Source organism: Bos taurus, chromosome 7 (assembly GCF_002263795.3).
Source record: "Bos taurus isolate L1 Dominette 01449 registration number 42190680 breed Hereford chromosome 7, ARS-UCD2.0, whole genome shotgun sequence".
NCBI lineage: Eukaryota > Metazoa > Chordata > Mammalia > Artiodactyla > Bovidae > Bos > Bos taurus.
This window is the reverse complement of record NC_037334.1, coordinates 94890957-94909240: the sequence shown is the minus strand read 5'-3', so window position 1 is coordinate 94909240 and position 18284 is coordinate 94890957. Positions and strand designations below refer to the sequence as shown.

Genomic DNA, 18284 nt, shown 5'->3' with positions numbered 1-18284 from the left:
CCCCTTCATAATCTTTCTAAAATATCTGATCATGTCATCCCAGCTTAAAACTTTTCCGTAGCTTCCCACTGTCTCACTCTTGTATAAGTTTAGCACCTTCAGCTAGCTGCCCCTTAAGCCTTTACTTTTCACAATCCTGAATGACTGACAACTCCCTGAATGAATAATAATCAGCTTGTACTTCCTTGCCTTTGTATACACTCTCTGCCTTCCGTGTTGGATGCCCTTTCGTCCACGCTACATGGCAAATCCCCATTCTTCCTTTATGACTCAGCTCAAGCATCACCTCCCTGGTGAAGCATTCCCTGTTCCTCCAGGTAGAATGAAGTCCTCTGTCCCCAGGACCCTATAACTTGTATACGGCTGTAGTTACACCACCATGTTATAACTGCTGATGTTTATACTCATTCCATAAATGTTTACTGCCTTTTTACCTATGTGCCAGGCACCATGGATGCAAAACTGGGCACCTCGGATGCAATGATGAATGAGAAGGAATGTCTCTCCCCTCATGAAGTCCACATTCTTCAAGGGAAATGGACAGTAAAGAAGTGAGTAGACAAAATCATTAAAGATTATGATGTAAACAAACAAGATGATATGGGATAGAGTAAGTAAGATGATGGAGCTGTTATACTAATTTAGAGTGGCTGGGAAGATAGGATAGCCCCGAGAAGGTAATATCTGGGCTGACAGCTAAAAATTGAGAATACTTAAGGAACTCCCTGGTGATCCAGTCCTTAGGACTCCACACTTCCACTGCCAGGGGCCTGGGTTCAGTCTCTGGTCAGGAAACTAAGATCCTGCCAACAGTTTTGTGGGGCCAAAAAAAAAAAAAAAAAAAGCCAGCCATGTAAAAAAGCAAAGGGAAGGGCATCCCAGGCAGTGCTCAGATGCTCAGTCATGGCCGACTCTGCAACCTCATGGATTATAGCCCACCAGGCTCCTCTGTCCATGGAATTTTCCAGGCAAGAATACTAAAGTAGGTTGCCATTTCCTTCTCCAATCCCAGGCAGAAGGAGCAGCAAATATAAAAGCCTGAGGTGGGGTAAGAGTGCTTTTAATTTCTTAATAATATTCAGCTTAGTACTACCAGTGCCCAAAGTAATGTGAACAGTACATGCTAAGTCACTTCAGTTGTGTCCACTCTTTGCAACCCCATGGACTGCAGCCCGCCAGGCGCCTCTGTCCATGGAATTCTCCAGGCAAGAGTACTGGAATGGGTTGCCATGCCCTCCTCCAGGAGATCCTCCCAACCCAGGGACTGAACCCATGTCTCTTGTGTCTCCTGCATTGGCAGGCGTGTTCTTTGCCACTAGTGCCACCTGGGAAGCGCAATGTGAATGGTAATGAATACTATTCAGGGACCAGACTAGTATAGGTGTAACAAAGAGACACAATATAGTCCATGAATTTTGTAACATGAAGTGAACTGTTGCATCTTTTTTCTCTTAAGAGACTTAAAGAGGTATTCCCACACTGCCTGCAGCAATATTTTATGTACATATAATATTTCATTTTTGTTGATCTGGATGAATGGATAGCTGCAAACTTTCAAAAGTGATTTCCAGTGTGCAAATGAGTGAATATTCATTAATAATAGAAAATATTAAAGTACATTTCAGTAACTGTATGGATTTATGATTGAAGAAATTCATTTAAAATCTTATTTGTATTTAAGATTGAGTACTTGGAAAGTTCTTAGGACTTTTAAAACATATTATACTTGCTTTATTATAGTTTATCTATAGGGCTTTTTTGGCTTTCTTTTTTATACTTTCTATTTTTGCTTTTTAAGAAATAGCCATTTATTTGTTCATTCCCAAGGTTTACTTTGTTCAGAAGAAGTGCTACCCACACTTCACTAATTATAATTCTCCACTCCAAAGTGCAGCAAAATAAATGATATGGTTTTATAAAAATAATTTGTCCTAAAATGGAGATATTTTAAAACAGGGTTTTTCCACATCTGAATGGGAAATTGCCATAAGTCTATAAGTGGACAAGTAAAACATTATCTTGATGGTTATCTCATGGAGGCAGGTTTGGTTTTGAGCTGAGTTAGGGAAGGAAATTGAATATAATTCTGGACCATAATGTACACGGGGAAACGGATTTCAGTTTAAGTCTTGCTCTCACTGGCCAAGGAAGAATGGATGTATTTTGCAATTATTACAAGTCTGGGAGAACTCACAAGATTTGCAATTATTACAAGCCTGGGAGAACTCACCAGATTCTATGTCTAATCTGTTTCATCTCCTAGAACTGAAGTTGCCTTAATTCAGGAATATGTCTTGTTTCCAGCAGATTATAATTTTTTATGATCTTTTAAAAATATATGAACAAATCTAAGCATCTGTGAATTTATGAATAATTAAATAGAAAAGACTTTTATTCTATTAATAATACAAATTACCCAATTTTTATAGGTATCAGGAATCTTATAATTCTAAGTCTGAAGTATCTCAGCAACTGTTGTAAGAAATTATCTGAGGATATTCATACAGGTCACTAACCAGCATGATCACAGTTTGTTGGGAAAATATTATACTTTTTCCTCATCTAATTGCATTTTAATTGTACTACTTACCAAGCATAGCATCTGTCTCAGCACACATAGCATAATAAAATGCTCTAATATTCTTAATTTCCTTTTCTGTAAACTTCCCGGTGCAGTTTTTGGTATATGAAGAGTAATAATCTACCGGGTGCATTTCTGACAGAGGTGACCACTTTGGGATTTTGATGGCATCATACGACACCTAAAGGGGGAGAAAACAAGTTGTAATAATCCTTCCTTCCAACTAGAATGTAAGCTACACCAGACGTTTCTTTAATTAGGTTAGCAGAAAAGAATGGTTATGAATTATGTAAAGAAAACAGCAAATCAAATGCCTAAATTAGGAACAGATTTTTAATATTCCCACTAACAACAAATATCAGTACATCAATTTGTATACATGGTAAGACAGCTGTGAAATTATTTTAAGGATTATATGTGTGGAGGCTGAATGGAGGCCCAAGATGGCGGCACGCTGGGAGCGCAACATCTGCGTTTCTGGAGTCTTCCCAGTGCAGATGGCTTAAGACCCGGCAGTTGTAGAACCCCATAGACTAGTCGTCTGGCAGGAACTTTGACCTCAGAGGTAGCTCTGAGTAAATCCATGTATGCAAGAAATAGATACAAAGACAAACCTCCTGACTTTGCATATCGGGCACCAAATATCCGGATTTTAAGCAGTACATTCAGATAAATCTTTATGGAAGAGTGAGTCTTAACTTTAAAGACCCTAAAGCAGTGAGAGCTCTGACTTGTACTCTCCTAAGGGAAGATTTTGGACTTTCTACTGATATTCTGCTGGAGAGAATAATTCCTTCAGTTTCCTTGAGACTCAAGTATATTCACTGGGTAGAGGATCTGGTCGGTCATCAGAACTCTACAAAAGTACTCTCTGAAGAGGAACTGACATCTGTACTGGGACATCCTGCATCTATCCTTTACTTGGAACAACTTTAAATGGCTGGTATTTCATGCAACAGAAGTAGATGATATGCGATATCAAGTATGCAAAGAAGAATGTGGAATGGAATAACTTATCTGATTTTATAAAGGTGGTAAAAGTACCACAGAAGACACTCCTGATGGATGCTCTTAAGGAAGAATCTGAGATAATCTGTGACTTTTGCATGTGCAACCCTCTCTTTTTTGCCAGTCAGTTGGAGGCCAAGGTAAAATATCTTCTCCTTTAAAGTAGTTGAATATTTAAGTTTTCCTTGTTTGCAAAAATAAGAGCAGCTTTTATTTTGGAAGTTGTATCAGTTAGTGTGCTTCTGGTATCAAGCACCTGAAAATCCAATTCCAGATTGACTTCACAAGAAAGTTTACTGGTTTATGTATTTGAGAAACCCAGCAATAGCATGGACTTCAGGAACAGTTTGATCAAGGAGTCCATCATAGTATCAAGGCTGAGACTGTTTTTTCCAGGTTCCCCTTGGCTCTGACCTGGCCCTTGGTTGTGTCTATTCTCAGGGAGTAAACGCCTGGAATCCTTGAAGACCCCTACCAAGTTCTGTAAATACAGGAGGTATCACAGAGATCGTGGCAGAAGGAGGTGAATTAGAGTTTGTTAGAAGGATCATCCATGACAGTTTACAACTTAAAGAAAGATTAAGGTGGTATAACTGTATGCTGAGAAAGAAATGCTGCCTGGCTCCTCTGAAGGAAGAATTTTGCATATAAGGGGTTCCTAAAGTCACTTACTCTGCCAAGGTCATTGTCTGCCAAGGTCAGACAATGAGATGGGCTTTGGCTTGGAGTTTTTATGATGATGTAACAGTACCATCACCACCAAGTAAGCAAAGAACATAAGAGAAGCCAAGGAAGCCCATTACGTTCGTTGTACTGGAGTCTGTGATGAAAGAACTAGCCCTCAAGCATCATCTCTGGGCTCTGAGACAGTGGAAGGCATAGTGGTGTGATGACATGGATTGAAAAAAAACTTCTCACCGATCTGAAGGTCTAGAATAAATGAGTTCCCCGTGAAAAGGAGGAAGTTAGCCCTTTTCTTCTAACAGCCATAGAGATAACTCCTGGATTCACTAAAGGAGGAAGAAAAGAGACTGAGTAAGACAACTGAGAGGTTCCCCCTGCTCCCAAGAACATCACTGAAGCCTTGGAAGAGAAAAAGTCCCCCTTCAAAAAGTCCAGCAGTAGCCAACATGTGACTCGGGGCCCCCAGGACAGTGCGCTGGGAGAGCTTGTTCCACGGGAGGTGAGACTACCACTGTGGAGGGCCGCGGCAGACTCTCTCTGGAGGAAAACCCAGAACCCATGGAGGGTGAAAGGAGTGAGGAAAAGGGAGAGACCGAGGTTGTGGAAAGGCGTAAAGGCTCTAGCAATGGAGCCCAGAACCACAAGGCTTCTGAGCAGTTCAGCAACCCAGGGTCTGAAAAGGAGAACCATCTCCAAGGAATGGCTGGACATTACCTATTCAAGTGTCTGACAAACGTTAAGGAGGAGGTAGATGATGCCTTAGTTGAAATGCATTGGGTCCAGGGCCAGGACAGGGATTTGATGAACCAGCTTTGTACTTATATACGTAATCAAATTTTCAGGCTTGTTGCTAGTTAACTCCAAAATTTTTGCACAGTTGGAAAGTTCTATAAGGCAGCTTGCTTTGGAGTGTGGCCTGTGGGGTGGCAAGCTGAATTCCATCATTAGCTCACTGGTAGCATTATGTGGAATTATCTTAAAAAAACAAATTAGTCCATTTTTAAATATCCCTCTTCTATTTTTTAAATTACAGGGCATTGTAGTATGGCAGTTCAGTGGAAGAACTGTGTTTATCAGCATCAACAAAAAGCCATCGGTAAACTCATAAGGGATTTAAACCTGACTTAAGCTGATCACCTTGACTTCAGACTGGTTTTCTGAGACCAGAAGGATAATTTTTGTAGTCTGATTCTGATCAGAACTTACAGAGCATCATGCCCTCTATGTCAGCCTTGCTTGCTTCCTGAGGAGGGGTGACTTTCTCACTCCTGCCCCCCATGGAGGTGGTGTCAGGGTGAACAGCCCTGTACCCTCTTCTAAAATCATTCTTAAGACTGAAGACTTTGGGTACATATGATTGATGACCCCTGTATCAATTCAGAGAAAGGAACTGGCCCACCTAATGGTGGGAAAATCAGGGAGAGAAAACTCAGTGATGCCAGGAAGAAGGGCTGATATCAGGGAGCGCCTGGAAACGTTGGAGACATCGGCACATTCCTGCCTCTTGTCTGTTTTGACGTTGCTTATTTCAGAAACAGAATTAGGTAAGCAAAACTGCCAGATGTGATTGAGATACAGCAGAATGAAGCCATACCCCTACCTCTGACCTGTTTAAAGTAATTTTGTAGCAGTTAAAAAAAATTATATGTATCAGTGAAAAACATGAGCTATATTAGACAGTATTCTAATCCATAATAAGCGTCAATCACTTTGCTATAGTTGTGTGATCAATTCAAAACTTCAGAATCAATAACCTAAGAATCCAAACTCTTTTTTCCAGTAGTTCACTAGTAAAAATGCCAATATCCAGTGAGATAGCCAAATATTGGTTAAGAACAAATACAACTTTTTAATATATGTAAATGCTTACAGTTTGGGTGAAAAATCATTAAGACTAGACTTAAGTCATATATATTTTCTAGTCAGATAGCTTTAAAAAATTCAAATATATACTTAACTGTTTACTTAAAAACTATTTGACTCATTTCATTAGGCTAGTACTGACTCCTGACAAGTTTTTCAACATAGAGCCAGCTGGAACTTTTTAAGACACAAACTTTGACATTATTTCCTTTAAAACATAGTTTCTGGATAGAGGTTTTAAAGTAACTTAAATTTGATTTAAGGTGACACATTTCAAAACACAGGCAGTCCTCACTTTGCATAACTCAGGTATGCACATATATTAGTTACCACAGTTTAAATATTAATAACATCAGTTCCCCTATAGCAAGGTTCAAATTTCAGCTACTGTGAACCAAAATTTCAGAAATGGAAACCTGATTGAAATAAAAATGTGTTTATTTGGGGTTTGCACTTTCCAGAGTTTCACAGGATTACAAAATGGGAGAGGCTTATAAAGGCAAAAAGCTGCAAGGCCACGGTCAGTTCCATGAGTTGTTTATCAAGAATTGTAATTGGATTTGGTGAGCAGTAAGGATGCTTAGGTTGTTTGGGGTTTGAAATGACTGCATAGTTACAAGCGGAGACCTTGGGAGCAGAAGGCTGCAGCTGGCCCGTGTTGTTCTGAATACAGCTGGTCTGCTGCTGCTGCTAAGTCGCTTTAGTCGTGTCTGACTCTGTGTGACCCCATAAACGGCAGCCCATCAGGCTCCCCCGTCCCTGGGATTCTCCAGGCAAGAACACTGGAGTGGGTTGCCATTTCCTTCTCCACAGTTCAAAGACAGTTCAAGTTTTCAGTGGTGCAGAGACATGTCTGAGACCAGATTCTCAGTGGCTGCTTGACTCCAGTTTGTATGCCTGACTCTGATTTGACTACTCTATTACAATATCAATTTGTCATCATTACCATAGAGAAGGCAATGGCACCCCACTCCAGTGCTCTTGCCTGGCAAATCCCATGGACAGAGGAGCCTGATAGGCTGCAGTCCATGGGGTTGCTAAGAGTTGGACACAACTGCAGCAGCAGCAGCAGCAGCAGCAGCATTACCAAGGTGTATTGACTGTGAGTTGCCTCATAAAGAAGAAACTTTCACATTCATATCCTGCTAGTTCTTTAGTCTACAAATCATGATGTAGATTACATCTGTGTATCAGTGATTAATCATGTCATTTCTTTCTGCATTTGTCAGTGATTGGTTACTGCATATCTTTTATTCTGTACATAAACAGACTGCAAAGTATGTAGGTGGCCTGCTTCCTCGTCTCCCACTGATACATCCATGTGACATTAAAATGGATAATCAAAAGAGGAAATTGGTCAACAAAGATGAATATATAGTAAAGAGATAAGCAATAACACTGGAAGTGAAATTCTAATCAAACATTAACTGGAGTTATAGACAAAATAGCTGGAAATGCTGACCTTGCCACCATTCAGTGCACTCAAGATACACAGCCAGAGGAATTCAGTGAAAACATTGACATCAATGAGGAAGGTGTTTATGGAGAAAAGGATGAACATGACCTTGAGGAAGTGACACTAGCAGAAATCTTCACATTAAAGGAGCTCTCCGAAATATGAAAGTACAAGGGTCAAATGTTGGAGGGTGACCCAGATTTAGAAAGAAATATGACAAATTCCCGAGACACAGAGAAGGTGCTTGCTCTATATATTAAGTTACACAATGCGAAGGCAAGCACTGTTCAAACTACTCTTGATTTGGATTTTTTTTACAAAAACAAAAACATTTTAATTCTTAATGTTTCCAGTGTTTTCAATTGCAGTGCATTAAATAAACATCAGTTTTACTATGTTGTCATTTCCCTATACATTTATAATCCAAAAGAAGAGTTTTAAATGTTTTGACAAATGTTTTTTAGTGTCCTAGAAAAATGGTTGTTTTCCCAAATGACTATTAAGAGCTCTTTGTACAATTTCAGCTTGCACAGTCATTATTACGCTCCTTAGCTGTGCAACGCGAAGACTGCCTGGACTTCCTAGAGAATGTCTTTTAAACATATACCTGCAATGCATATAACAGATGTATTATATTCAATGTGTTCAACTCAGAAGCAGTTTCTGAGTTTTAACAAATCACATTTTTGTAAAATGGTCCCTTTAGTTTTTGTCAAGTTAGATTCAAGGTGATTATACAATTTTCAAAATTTTCTGTAAAATGATAATAAAAGAAACAGTGGGCAAGTAACAATAACATATAGATAAAACGTTAGCTTATACTTTTGAGGACACGCAGTATACACCTACCTTTTTAAGCCAATAACGAGATGTGTGAAAAGTTGAAGATCCAAAATTTTCTCCTGAAGATGGTGAAGGATACGGGTGTGGTAAATTTAATCCCAAGTACAGAACAAATGGTTGAGTGGAATTACTTGCCTCCTTTCGTAACCAGTTTACCGCTCTGTCTGTATTCTTCCAGTCCACTTGCATCACTCTTACTTTAGTCTTTTTAGGGGCAAGATTAACCATAGGCCTGCCTTCCTGTCTGAGTAAGAAAGCAACATCTCTTGTCCAGGCTTCCACACGATTGCTGAGGGGCCAAAAGAGGACAGATACATTGTAAGGTGCTTGAAAAGTTTTTAAAACTAAGTACTCTTGCCTGGAAAATCCCATGGACGGAGGAGCCTGGTAGGCTGCAGTCCATGGGGTTGCGAAGAGTCAGACACGACTGAGTGACTTCACTTTCACTTTTCACTCTCATGCACTGGAGAAGGAAATGGCAACCCACTCCAGTGTTCTTGCCTGGAGAATCGCAGGGACGGGGGAGCCTGGTGGGCTGCCGTCTCTGGGGTCGCACAGAGTCGGACACGACTGAAGCAACTTAGCAGGAGCAGCAGCAAGCATAAATATAAGAGAGCAATGTGGAAAAGAATTTTTAGACTCGGTCATATAAATGTTTGGACTGATTGTATGAGGTCTCATTAAGAAAGATGCTGAGCACTGCAAATTCAAAAACCAAGAAAAAAATAACAAGAATCAAATATTACCTTATATATTCTTCAAAATTAAGACATTATTTATGAAGGTTACTTTTTCTCTTAACATAATATTTAGTAAAATAACAAAATACTTCAAACTCCTAGTATTGCTTCTGAATTTTAACATTTTTTTCTTGTTAGAATAAGAAAAGTAGTATTTCTAACCAAAGCTACTATAATTTCCTCCTATCACCAAATCCTTATATTTATAAAATTCTTACCTCCCACGGGTACCTTATGTGTTTCTCAACTCTCATGTTCTACATTGTTTCCAGCCCTACCTTTTCTTACTATGAGAACAATTTTGAATATGACTAATGGCAGCCCACTCCAGTATTCTTGCCTGGAGAATCCCATGGACAGAGGAGCTGGGGGGCTACAGTCCATGGGGTCGCAAAGTGTCGGACATGACTTAGTGACTAAACAACAACAAAGCTAACTAAGCCAAAATATCATGTAGATTTCCTGTCCATGATCAACTAGATATGTTTTCTTTACCTGGTAGTTTAAAAGCTAAATGATACGATCAATTAAATTTCTTCAAACATTTTATCTTATCACTTGATAAGTAAGTAGTAGTACTACTACTATTTCTCAATCAATATAGATTTTTAGTTGGCATAACTGTTTCAGTTCAGTTCAGTCACTCAGTCGTGTCTGACTCTTTGGGACCCCATGGACTGCAGCACGCCAGGCTTCCCTGTCTGTCACCAATTCCTGGAGTTTACTCAAACTCTTGTCCATCCAGTCGGTGATACTATCCAATCATCTCATCCTCTGTCATCCCCTTCTCCTCCTGCTTTCAATCCTTCCCAGCATCAGGGACTTTTCCAATGAGTCGGTTCTTCACATCATGTGGCCAAAGCATTAAAGTTTCAACTTCAGAATCAGTTCTTCCAATGAACACGCAGGACTGATCTCCTTTAGAATGGACTGGTTGGATCTCTTTGCAGTCCAAGGGACTCTCAAGAGTCTTCTCCAACACGACAGTTCAAAAGCATCAATTCTTTAGCACTCAGCTTTCTTTATAGTCCAACTCTCAATTCCATACATGACTACTAGAAAAACCATAGCTTGACTAGATGGACCTTTGTTGGCAAAGTAATGTTTCTGTTTTTTAATATGCTATCTAGGTTGGTCATAGCTTTTCTTCCAAAGAGCACTTACCTCAGTTAAGTCACTCAGTCGTGTCCAACTCTTTTCGACCCCATGGACTGCATCACGCTAGGCTTCCCTGTCCAGCACCAGCTCCCAGAGCTTGCGCAAACTCATGTCCATCAAGTCAGTGATGCCATCCAACCATTTCATCTTCTGTCATCCCCTTCTCCTCCTGCCCTCTATCTTTCCCAGCATCAGAGTCTTTTCCAATGAGTCAGTTCTTTGAATCAGGTGGTCAAAGTATTGGAGCTTCAGCTTCAGCATCAGTCCTTCCAATGAATATTTAGGACTGATTTCCTTTAGGATTGACTGGTTGGATCTCCTTGCAGTCCAAGGGACTCTCAAGAGTCTTCTCCAACACCACAGTTCAAAACCATCAATTCTTCGGTGCTCAACTTTCTTTATGGTCCAACTCTCAGATCCATACATGACCACTGGAAAAACTATAGCTTTGACTATAGCTTTGACTAGTTTGACCTTTGTTGGCAAAGTAATATCTCTGCTTTTTTCAAAGCTTTTCTTCCAAGGAGCAAACATCATTTTATTTCATGGCTGCTGTCACCATCTGCAGTGATTTTGAAGCCCAGAAAATAAAGTCTCTCACTGTTTCCATTGTTTGTTTTCCCATCAATTTGCCATGAAGTGATGGGACCAGATGCCATGATCTTAGTTTTTTGAATGTTGAGTTTTAAGTCAAGGTTTTCACTCTCCTCTTTCACTTTAATCAAGAGGCTCTTTAGTTCTTCTTCACTTTCTGCTTAGGGTGGTGTCATCTGCATATCTGAGGTTATTGATATTTATCCCAACAGTCTTGATTCCAGCTTGAGCTTCATCCAGCCTGGCGTTTCACATGATATACTCTGCATATAAGTTAAATAAGCAGGGTGACAATATACAGCCTTGACATACTCCTTTTCCTATTTGGAACCAGTCTGTTGTTCCATGTCCAGTTCTAACTGTTGCTTCTTGACCTGCATACAGATTTCTCAGGAGGCAAGTCAGGTGGTCTGGTATTCCCATCTCTTGAAGAATTTTCCACAGTTTATTGTGATCCACACAGTCAAAGGCTTTGGTGTAGTCAGTAAAGCAGATGTAGATATTTCTCTGGAATTTTCTTGCTGTTTTGATGATCCAGCAGATGTAGGTAATTTGATCTCTGGTTCCTCTGCCTTTTCTAAATCCAGCTTGAACATCTGGAAGTTCATGGTTCACGTACTGTTGAAGCATCATTTGGAGAATTTTGAGCATTACTTTACTAGCGTGTGAACTGAGTGCAATTGTGCAGTAGTTTGAGCATTCTTTGGCATTGCCTTTCTTTGGGATTGGAATGAAAACTGACCTTTTCCAGTCCTGTGGCCACTGCGGAGTTTTCCAGATTTGCTGGCATATAGAGTGCAGCTCTTCACAGCATCATCATTTAGGATTGGAAATAGCTCAACTGGAATTCCATCACCTCCACTAGCTTTGTTAGTAGTGATTCTTCCTAAGGCCCACTTGACTTTACATTCCAGGATATCTGGCTCTAGGTGAGTGATCACACCATCGTGGTTATCTGGTAAGATCTTTTTTTTGTACAGTTCTTCTGTGTATTCTTGCCACCTCTTCTTAACATCTTCTGCTTCTGTTAGGTCCATACCATTTCTGTCCTTTATTGTGTCCATCTTTGCCTGAAATGTTCCCTTGGTATCTCTGATTTTCTTGGAGAGATCTCTAGTCTTTCCCATTCTATTGTTTTCCTCTATTTCTTTGCACTGCTTACTGAGGAAGACTTTCTTATCTCTCCTTGCTATTCTTTGGAACTCTGCATTCAAATGGATATATCTTTCCTTTTCTCCTTTGCCTTTAGCTTCTCTTCTTTCCTCAGTTATTTGTAAGGCCTCCTCAGACAACCATCCTGCTTTTCTGCATTTCTTTTTCTTGAGGATGGTCTTGGTCACTGCCTCCTATACAATGTCACAAACCTCCAATCATAGTTCTTCAGGCACTCTGTCTATCAGATCTAATCCCTTGAATCTATTTCTCACTTCCATTGTATAATCATAAGGGATTTGATTTAGGTCATTCCTGAATGGTCTAATGGTTTTCCCTGCTTTCTTCAATTTAAGTCTGAATTTGGCAATAAGGAGTTCATGATCTGAGCCACAGTCAGCTCCTGGTCTTGTTTTTGCTGACTGTATAGAGCATCTCCATCTTTGGATGCAAAGACTATGATCAATCTGATTTTGGTGTCGACCATCTGGTGATGTCCATGTGTAGAGTCTTCTCTTGTGTTGCTGGAAGAGGGTGTTTGCTATGACCAGTTGTTCTGGAAAAATTCTGTTGGCCTTTGTCCTGCTTCATTCTGTACTCCAAGGCTAGATTTGCCTGTTACTCCAGGTATCTCTTGACTTCCTACTTTTGCATTCCAGTCCCCTATGATGAAAAGGACATCTTTTTTGGGTGTTATTTCCAGAAGGTCTTGTAAGTCATCATAGAACCGTTCGACTTCAGCTTCTTCAGCATTACTTGTTGGGGCATAGACCTGGATTACTGTGATATTGAGTGGCGTAACTGTTCAGGAAGCAATTTCTAATAAGCCTGTTTTTTATGAGTTTTGTTAAGGCAAACACCTCTGAAATACATTATCAATTAAGAAAAGAGCTCAAAAAATTCAAACACCAACATAGAAATAAAGGCTTTTTAATATTAAAACATAACACTCCACATAATGGAAACTTCAAACCACACAAAGTAGCTAATGGTTCATAGGTGAACTAAATAGAACTTTTATCTGCCTCTTGAAGACAGATAAATAAGTTTAAGCAACTGTAATAAAAACAATTTTTCACAGTAGATACTCAGTATCATACTTAGTCACTCAGTCGTGTCCAACTCTTTGTGACCCCATGGACTGTAGCTCGCCAGGCTATGAAATTCTCCAGGCAAGAATATGCTAGTGGGTTGCCATTTCCTTCTCCAGGGGATCTTCCCTACCCGGGGACTGAACTCATGTCTCTTGCCCTGGCAGGTGGATTCTTTATTACTGAGCCACCAGGGAAGCAGATATTCAATATAGTTTGATAAAAGTAATGAAAACCAGAATCTCAGCAGAATTACATCTAAGAGATTCTAGTTAATTCTGTATAGCAAATGGAAATCCCTAAAACAGTAAGTATGGTAAAAGTTATCACACTACCAAACAATGTAACAGTTTCTCAATCTTTCATTTATATCATTGCTGAATGAGAAAACCCTGTGTGATCATTATTATTGCAGAAGAGTGGGATGCTAGGGGTTTATCACACCAGCAATACTTGTGGTAGAGCTCTACGATTTTGTGGTAAGCAGAAATAGCTCACTGAGATTCATACAAGCTGTTTAGGAACCAAAGTGCTTTCTTTTCAACCAAGGAGTATTATATGGGAACAAATGGCTGAGAAATGATTACAGGGAACAAGGAAATTACAGCAAACCTTCTAATGCAACCTAATTAGTTGTCCAGTGTGATATTGTGATTTATAATGAAAAGTATATATTTGGTTTCCATCACTGATTCTGATACAATTTCCTAAAACCCTCAGAATTTTCTAAGAGATGAAACCAACCAAAGTGTCTTCTGTTATGTTAATGGGGTTACTTTTGCACCTTACCTGGGTTGGGGCCTGTTTGCCCTAAACAACAAAGAGATTAGAGGGTTGACATTTTTAGTCCTATTGCCTGCCTCTGACCTCCAGGGAGGGAGGAGATTGGAGAGGGAATCGAAATTGATTTCAATCACCAGTGGTCAGTGATCTCATCAATCACGTCTCCCTATAAGGGCTTGCCAGGTGGCGCTGGGGTAAAGAGCCTGCTTGGCAATGCAGGAGATGTAAGAGACACTAGTTTAGTCCCTGGGCTGGGAAGATCCCCTGGGAGGAGGGTATGGCAACCTCCATTTTGGTTAGAGAATCCCATGGACAGAGGAGCCTGGCAGGCCACAGTCCATAGCATCGCAAAGAGTTGGACATGACCGAAGTGACTTAGCATGCACACACACCTCCCTATAAAATCCAAAAAATGAGAGGGTGGAGGGAGGGGTGGAAGAGGGGTGGGCTTAGAAGAAGGCATGAAAGCATCATGCCCTTTCCCCAGGCATCTTTTACATTTGGCTGTTTCTGAATTATATCCTTTTATAATAAACTGGGCTTCCCTGGTGGCTCAGACAGTAAAGCATCTGCCTGCAATGCAGGAGACCTGGGTTCGATCTCTGGGTTGGAAAGATCCCCTGGAGAACAAAATGGCAACCCACTCCAGTACTCTTGCCCAGAAAATTCCATGATGGAGGAGCCTGGTAGGCTACGGTCCATGAAATTGCAAAGAGTCAGACATGACTGAACAACTTCACTGGTTCACTGGTTCATAATAAACTGGTAATCTAGTAAGTAAAATGTTTCTCTGAGTTCTGTGAGCCACTGTAGCAAATTGACCCAAGGAAGAGGTCATGGGACCCTCTGATTTTACAGTTGGTCAAGTCACAAGCATAGGTGGCAGACCTGGACACGTGATTTGCATTTGAAGTGAGGTAGTGGGGGCCGTCTCATATACTGAACCCTCACCTTGCGGAACTGAGCTAAATTTTAGGACACTCTGGAGTTGGGGGCAGAGCCCTGAATGGTGATCAGAGCTTTTACTAGGCTCTGGATTGACACAGGTGTAGACTGTTGCTCTGGTCGGGCTAACCAGCCTCCTCAGTCATGAGTGAGCCTAGAACGTCTCAAGGAAAGATCGTGCTTGAAAGATGGCTATATTGAACTCAGATTGCCATCTTTTGCCACAGCAATGAGTAAGTGTGATTTCATTTAATCCTTCTGGCAAAGTTATGCCCCTTTCCTTTTTTTTCCCTTTTAATAGTTCTTTGTTTCTAAGGTTCTTTTTTGGCCCAGGTTGGTCCCCTTGAGGATAAAAAGGCTTAAATCAACTTAATTTTCGCCCAGTCTTACTATTACAATTTCAAACTTAGCTCCATTTTTGCCATTTTTTCTAAATAACATGTGATTTACCCTCCTATCTTAGTGGCATCTTCTTTTGTCTGTTTCTGAATGTGTGGGCTTTCGGCATGATTCCTGTAACTGCTGGAAGTGGAGTATAACAATGCTTTCATCATTACTAGGGCAGCAGAGACAGGATTATGGTTGAAGGTAAAGGTTCCTCTCTCCTAATTTTCCCTTTTGCCTCTTTCTGGCTATGCCAAGACTCCTGAATAACCTAGCTGATCAAGAGGGTAATACTTTGATTGATTAGTTGACCCATGTTCAAGCATTGTGCCTAAGTATAAAGTAACAACTTTTTTTATAACTTAAAAAACATTTAGCACTTTTTATATATTCAATACATATTAATGCATGTGTACATGCTAAGTCACTTCAGTTGCGTCCAACTCTTTGCGACCCTATGGACTGTAACCCACTAGTCTCCTCTATCCATGGGATTTCCTAGGCAAGAATACTGGAGTGGGTTGCCATTTCCTTCTCCAGGGGAATCTTCTCGGCCCAGGGATCGAACCTGTTGCCTCCTGCAGGCGGATTCTTCACCCCTGAGCCACCAGGGAAGCCCAGTACATATTAACAGTTATAATCAGTGTTGATTCACTGTTCACTCTCACTGCTCCCTGGGCCAGCCTGGGCCCTTGTTACGCGGATGCAGTATAAGCAGTACGTGCTCCAGGAGCTGCACCTCTCAGTTCAGAGTCCCTTTCCCCAGCCCAAAGTTCCCTTGGCAAGTAATACTAATGAGGAAAATAGGGAAAGACAATGTGAATATACAACCGCATCCATTGACGGCAATGACTGTGACAGAACTGCCAGCAGCACCTGAGAGCTCAGTAGGGAAGGAATCCACCTGCAATGCAGGAGACCCCAGGTTGATTCCTGGGTTGGGAAGATCCACTGGAGAAGGGATAGGCTACCCACTCCAGTATTCTTGGGTTTCCCTGGTGGCTCGGCTGGTGAATAATCCACCTGCAATGCGGGAGACCTGGGTTCGATCCCTGGGTTGGGAAGATCCCCTGGAGAAAGGAAAGGCTACCACTCCAGTATTCTGGCCTGGAGAATTCCATGGACTGTAGAGTCTATAAGGTTGCAAAGAGTCAGACCCGACTTTCACTTTTTCACTGTGACAGAAAGATAACTCTTAAAGTTATAATTTTCTCTACTAAACAACCAATGTTTTCATTCCTCTTTAACCAGGTCAAACTGTTGCACCAGGAAACATTATCTTTTGACCATGTGCTTAGACCTGCTTTGTCTTACTGCTCAGCATTGCCTCCCCTGACCTCCTACTCTCCGTGACTTGCTATAACCTCCTCGAAATAGAAAACTTTCTCATTAGTTGCTCACTGGGGGTATTTGGGACAAATTTCTTTTCATTGCATTTCTGTGTACTTGGTCTGGAATATTAAGAGTGTGCTTTCAATCAGGACAATAATAATAATAATAATAAAAAGGCTTGTATTTATGGTGAGGAATGAAAACTACCTGTGGTTTAGATCAGCAGTCCCTAAACTTTTTTTGGCACCAGGGACTGATTTCACAGAAGACAGTTTTTATACAGACCAGGGGTGGGGGCGGGGGGATGGTTTCAGGATGATTCAAGCACATTACAGTTTGCACTTTATTTCTGATCTCATGCTGCCGCTGATCTGACAGGAGGTACTGGGGGAGCTTGGGGATCCCTGGTTTAGAGACTTTGATTCATTGACTCCTCTCATTATAAATTTACACTCTTACTTTGGCCACCTGATGAGCTGACTCATTTGCAAAGACCCTGATGCTGGGAAAGATTGAGGGCAGGAGGAGAAGGGGACGACAGAGGATGAGATATTTGGATGGCATCACTGACTCGATGGACATGGGTTTGGGTGGACTCCGGGAGTTGGTGATGGACAGGGAGGCCTGGCGTGCTGCGGGTCATGGGGTCACAAAGAGTTGGACACGACTGAGTGACTGAACTGAACTGAACTTGAAAATAGGCACGAACATACAATGTACAGTTTCCTACATGCCAGCATTTCTTAGAGTGTGGCCCAGCCATCTCTGGGAGGTCCCAGAGAAGCTTTCAGGAGGTCCACGAGGTGAAAACTATTGTCATAATGGTAGTAAGACTTTTTTTTGGTTGCTTTTTTTCACTCTCCCGGGTGTACAGTAGTAGAGACAACTGTAATGAAGCCTCATGTGGGAGCGTGGATGTGGAATACACCTATCTCAAAGGAAACTGTTCTCTATAAACTTAGGCTTCAATGCGTCATTTTGCACATATATACCAAGCGCCTCTCCTAAGTGGTCCAAAGTTTATTTTACCTCTTTGAGGAAATGCAAGTGAGGCTTCTTAAAGAGATACAAAAGTAACCACGTGTTTCTGATAAAGGCATTCACAATTGACTATACCTTGGCTTACCTCCCTCTGAGGTCCAGTTCCTTACATCTTTGCTATTTCAAGCAGCATCAGCATCACCTTGTTAAATAAGCAGAATTTCAAGCCCCGTCCCAGACCCATTGAACTGGAAAGGGCATTTAATGAGATGCCCAGCGGATCTGCATGTATGTCACATTTTGAGATGCACTGCTCCACATAACAGTGTACTAATTTTTATGCTTAAGAGCCTCAATTTTTAGATGAGATAATTAAAATAGTTTCCATAGTAGCCCATGAATAAGAACTGGATCTATTCCAAAAAACAAGGTGATGGCTAAACGCACTGTCCAATGATCAGCAATTTTATTAATTCTTTTTTAACAGCAAAATCTCCTAATATGGATGGAAAATAAAACTAACATATTAGCAATTATTGCATAACTCTGTATCTATGCCATTGTTGTGTGGGTTTTCTGTGCCAATGTGCCAAATTCTGCCACTGCAGTATTGGATACAGTCAGCCCACAGGTAGCACTGGGTGAATTTACATAGCAACAATAACCTTTGAAAAAATATCACACATTAA

At 40.9% G+C, this 18284-nt stretch overlaps 2 protein-coding genes across 5 annotated transcripts in view; one reads left to right on the top strand and one right to left on the bottom strand.

Annotated features, from left to right (window-relative positions):
- ARSK (arylsulfatase family member K) overlaps positions 1-18284 on the bottom strand; it is a 54860-nt gene that overhangs the window by 13312 nt on the left and 23264 nt on the right. For both annotated transcript variants that reach the window (XM_024994365.2, NM_001035400.1), the window contains 2 exon segments: positions 8442-8724; positions 2591-2762 (listed from right to left, as the gene is read on the bottom strand). In XM_024994365.2, coding sequence (XP_024850133.1) covers positions 2591-2762; positions 8442-8724 — 455 coding nt within the window.
- The window catches only part of SKIC3 (SKI3 subunit of superkiller complex), a 144218-nt gene continuing 126379 nt past the window's right edge, over positions 446-18284 (top strand). The window contains exon 1 of one of the 3 annotated variants that reach the window (XM_059888830.1): positions 446-551. In XM_059888830.1, the coding sequence (XP_059744813.1) occupies positions 451-551 (101 nt within the window). In that variant the 5' untranslated portion in view covers positions 446-450. The remainder of the gene's footprint in view (positions 552-18284) is intronic. The other 2 variants (XM_059888829.1, XM_059888831.1) reach the window with 2 other exon arrangements.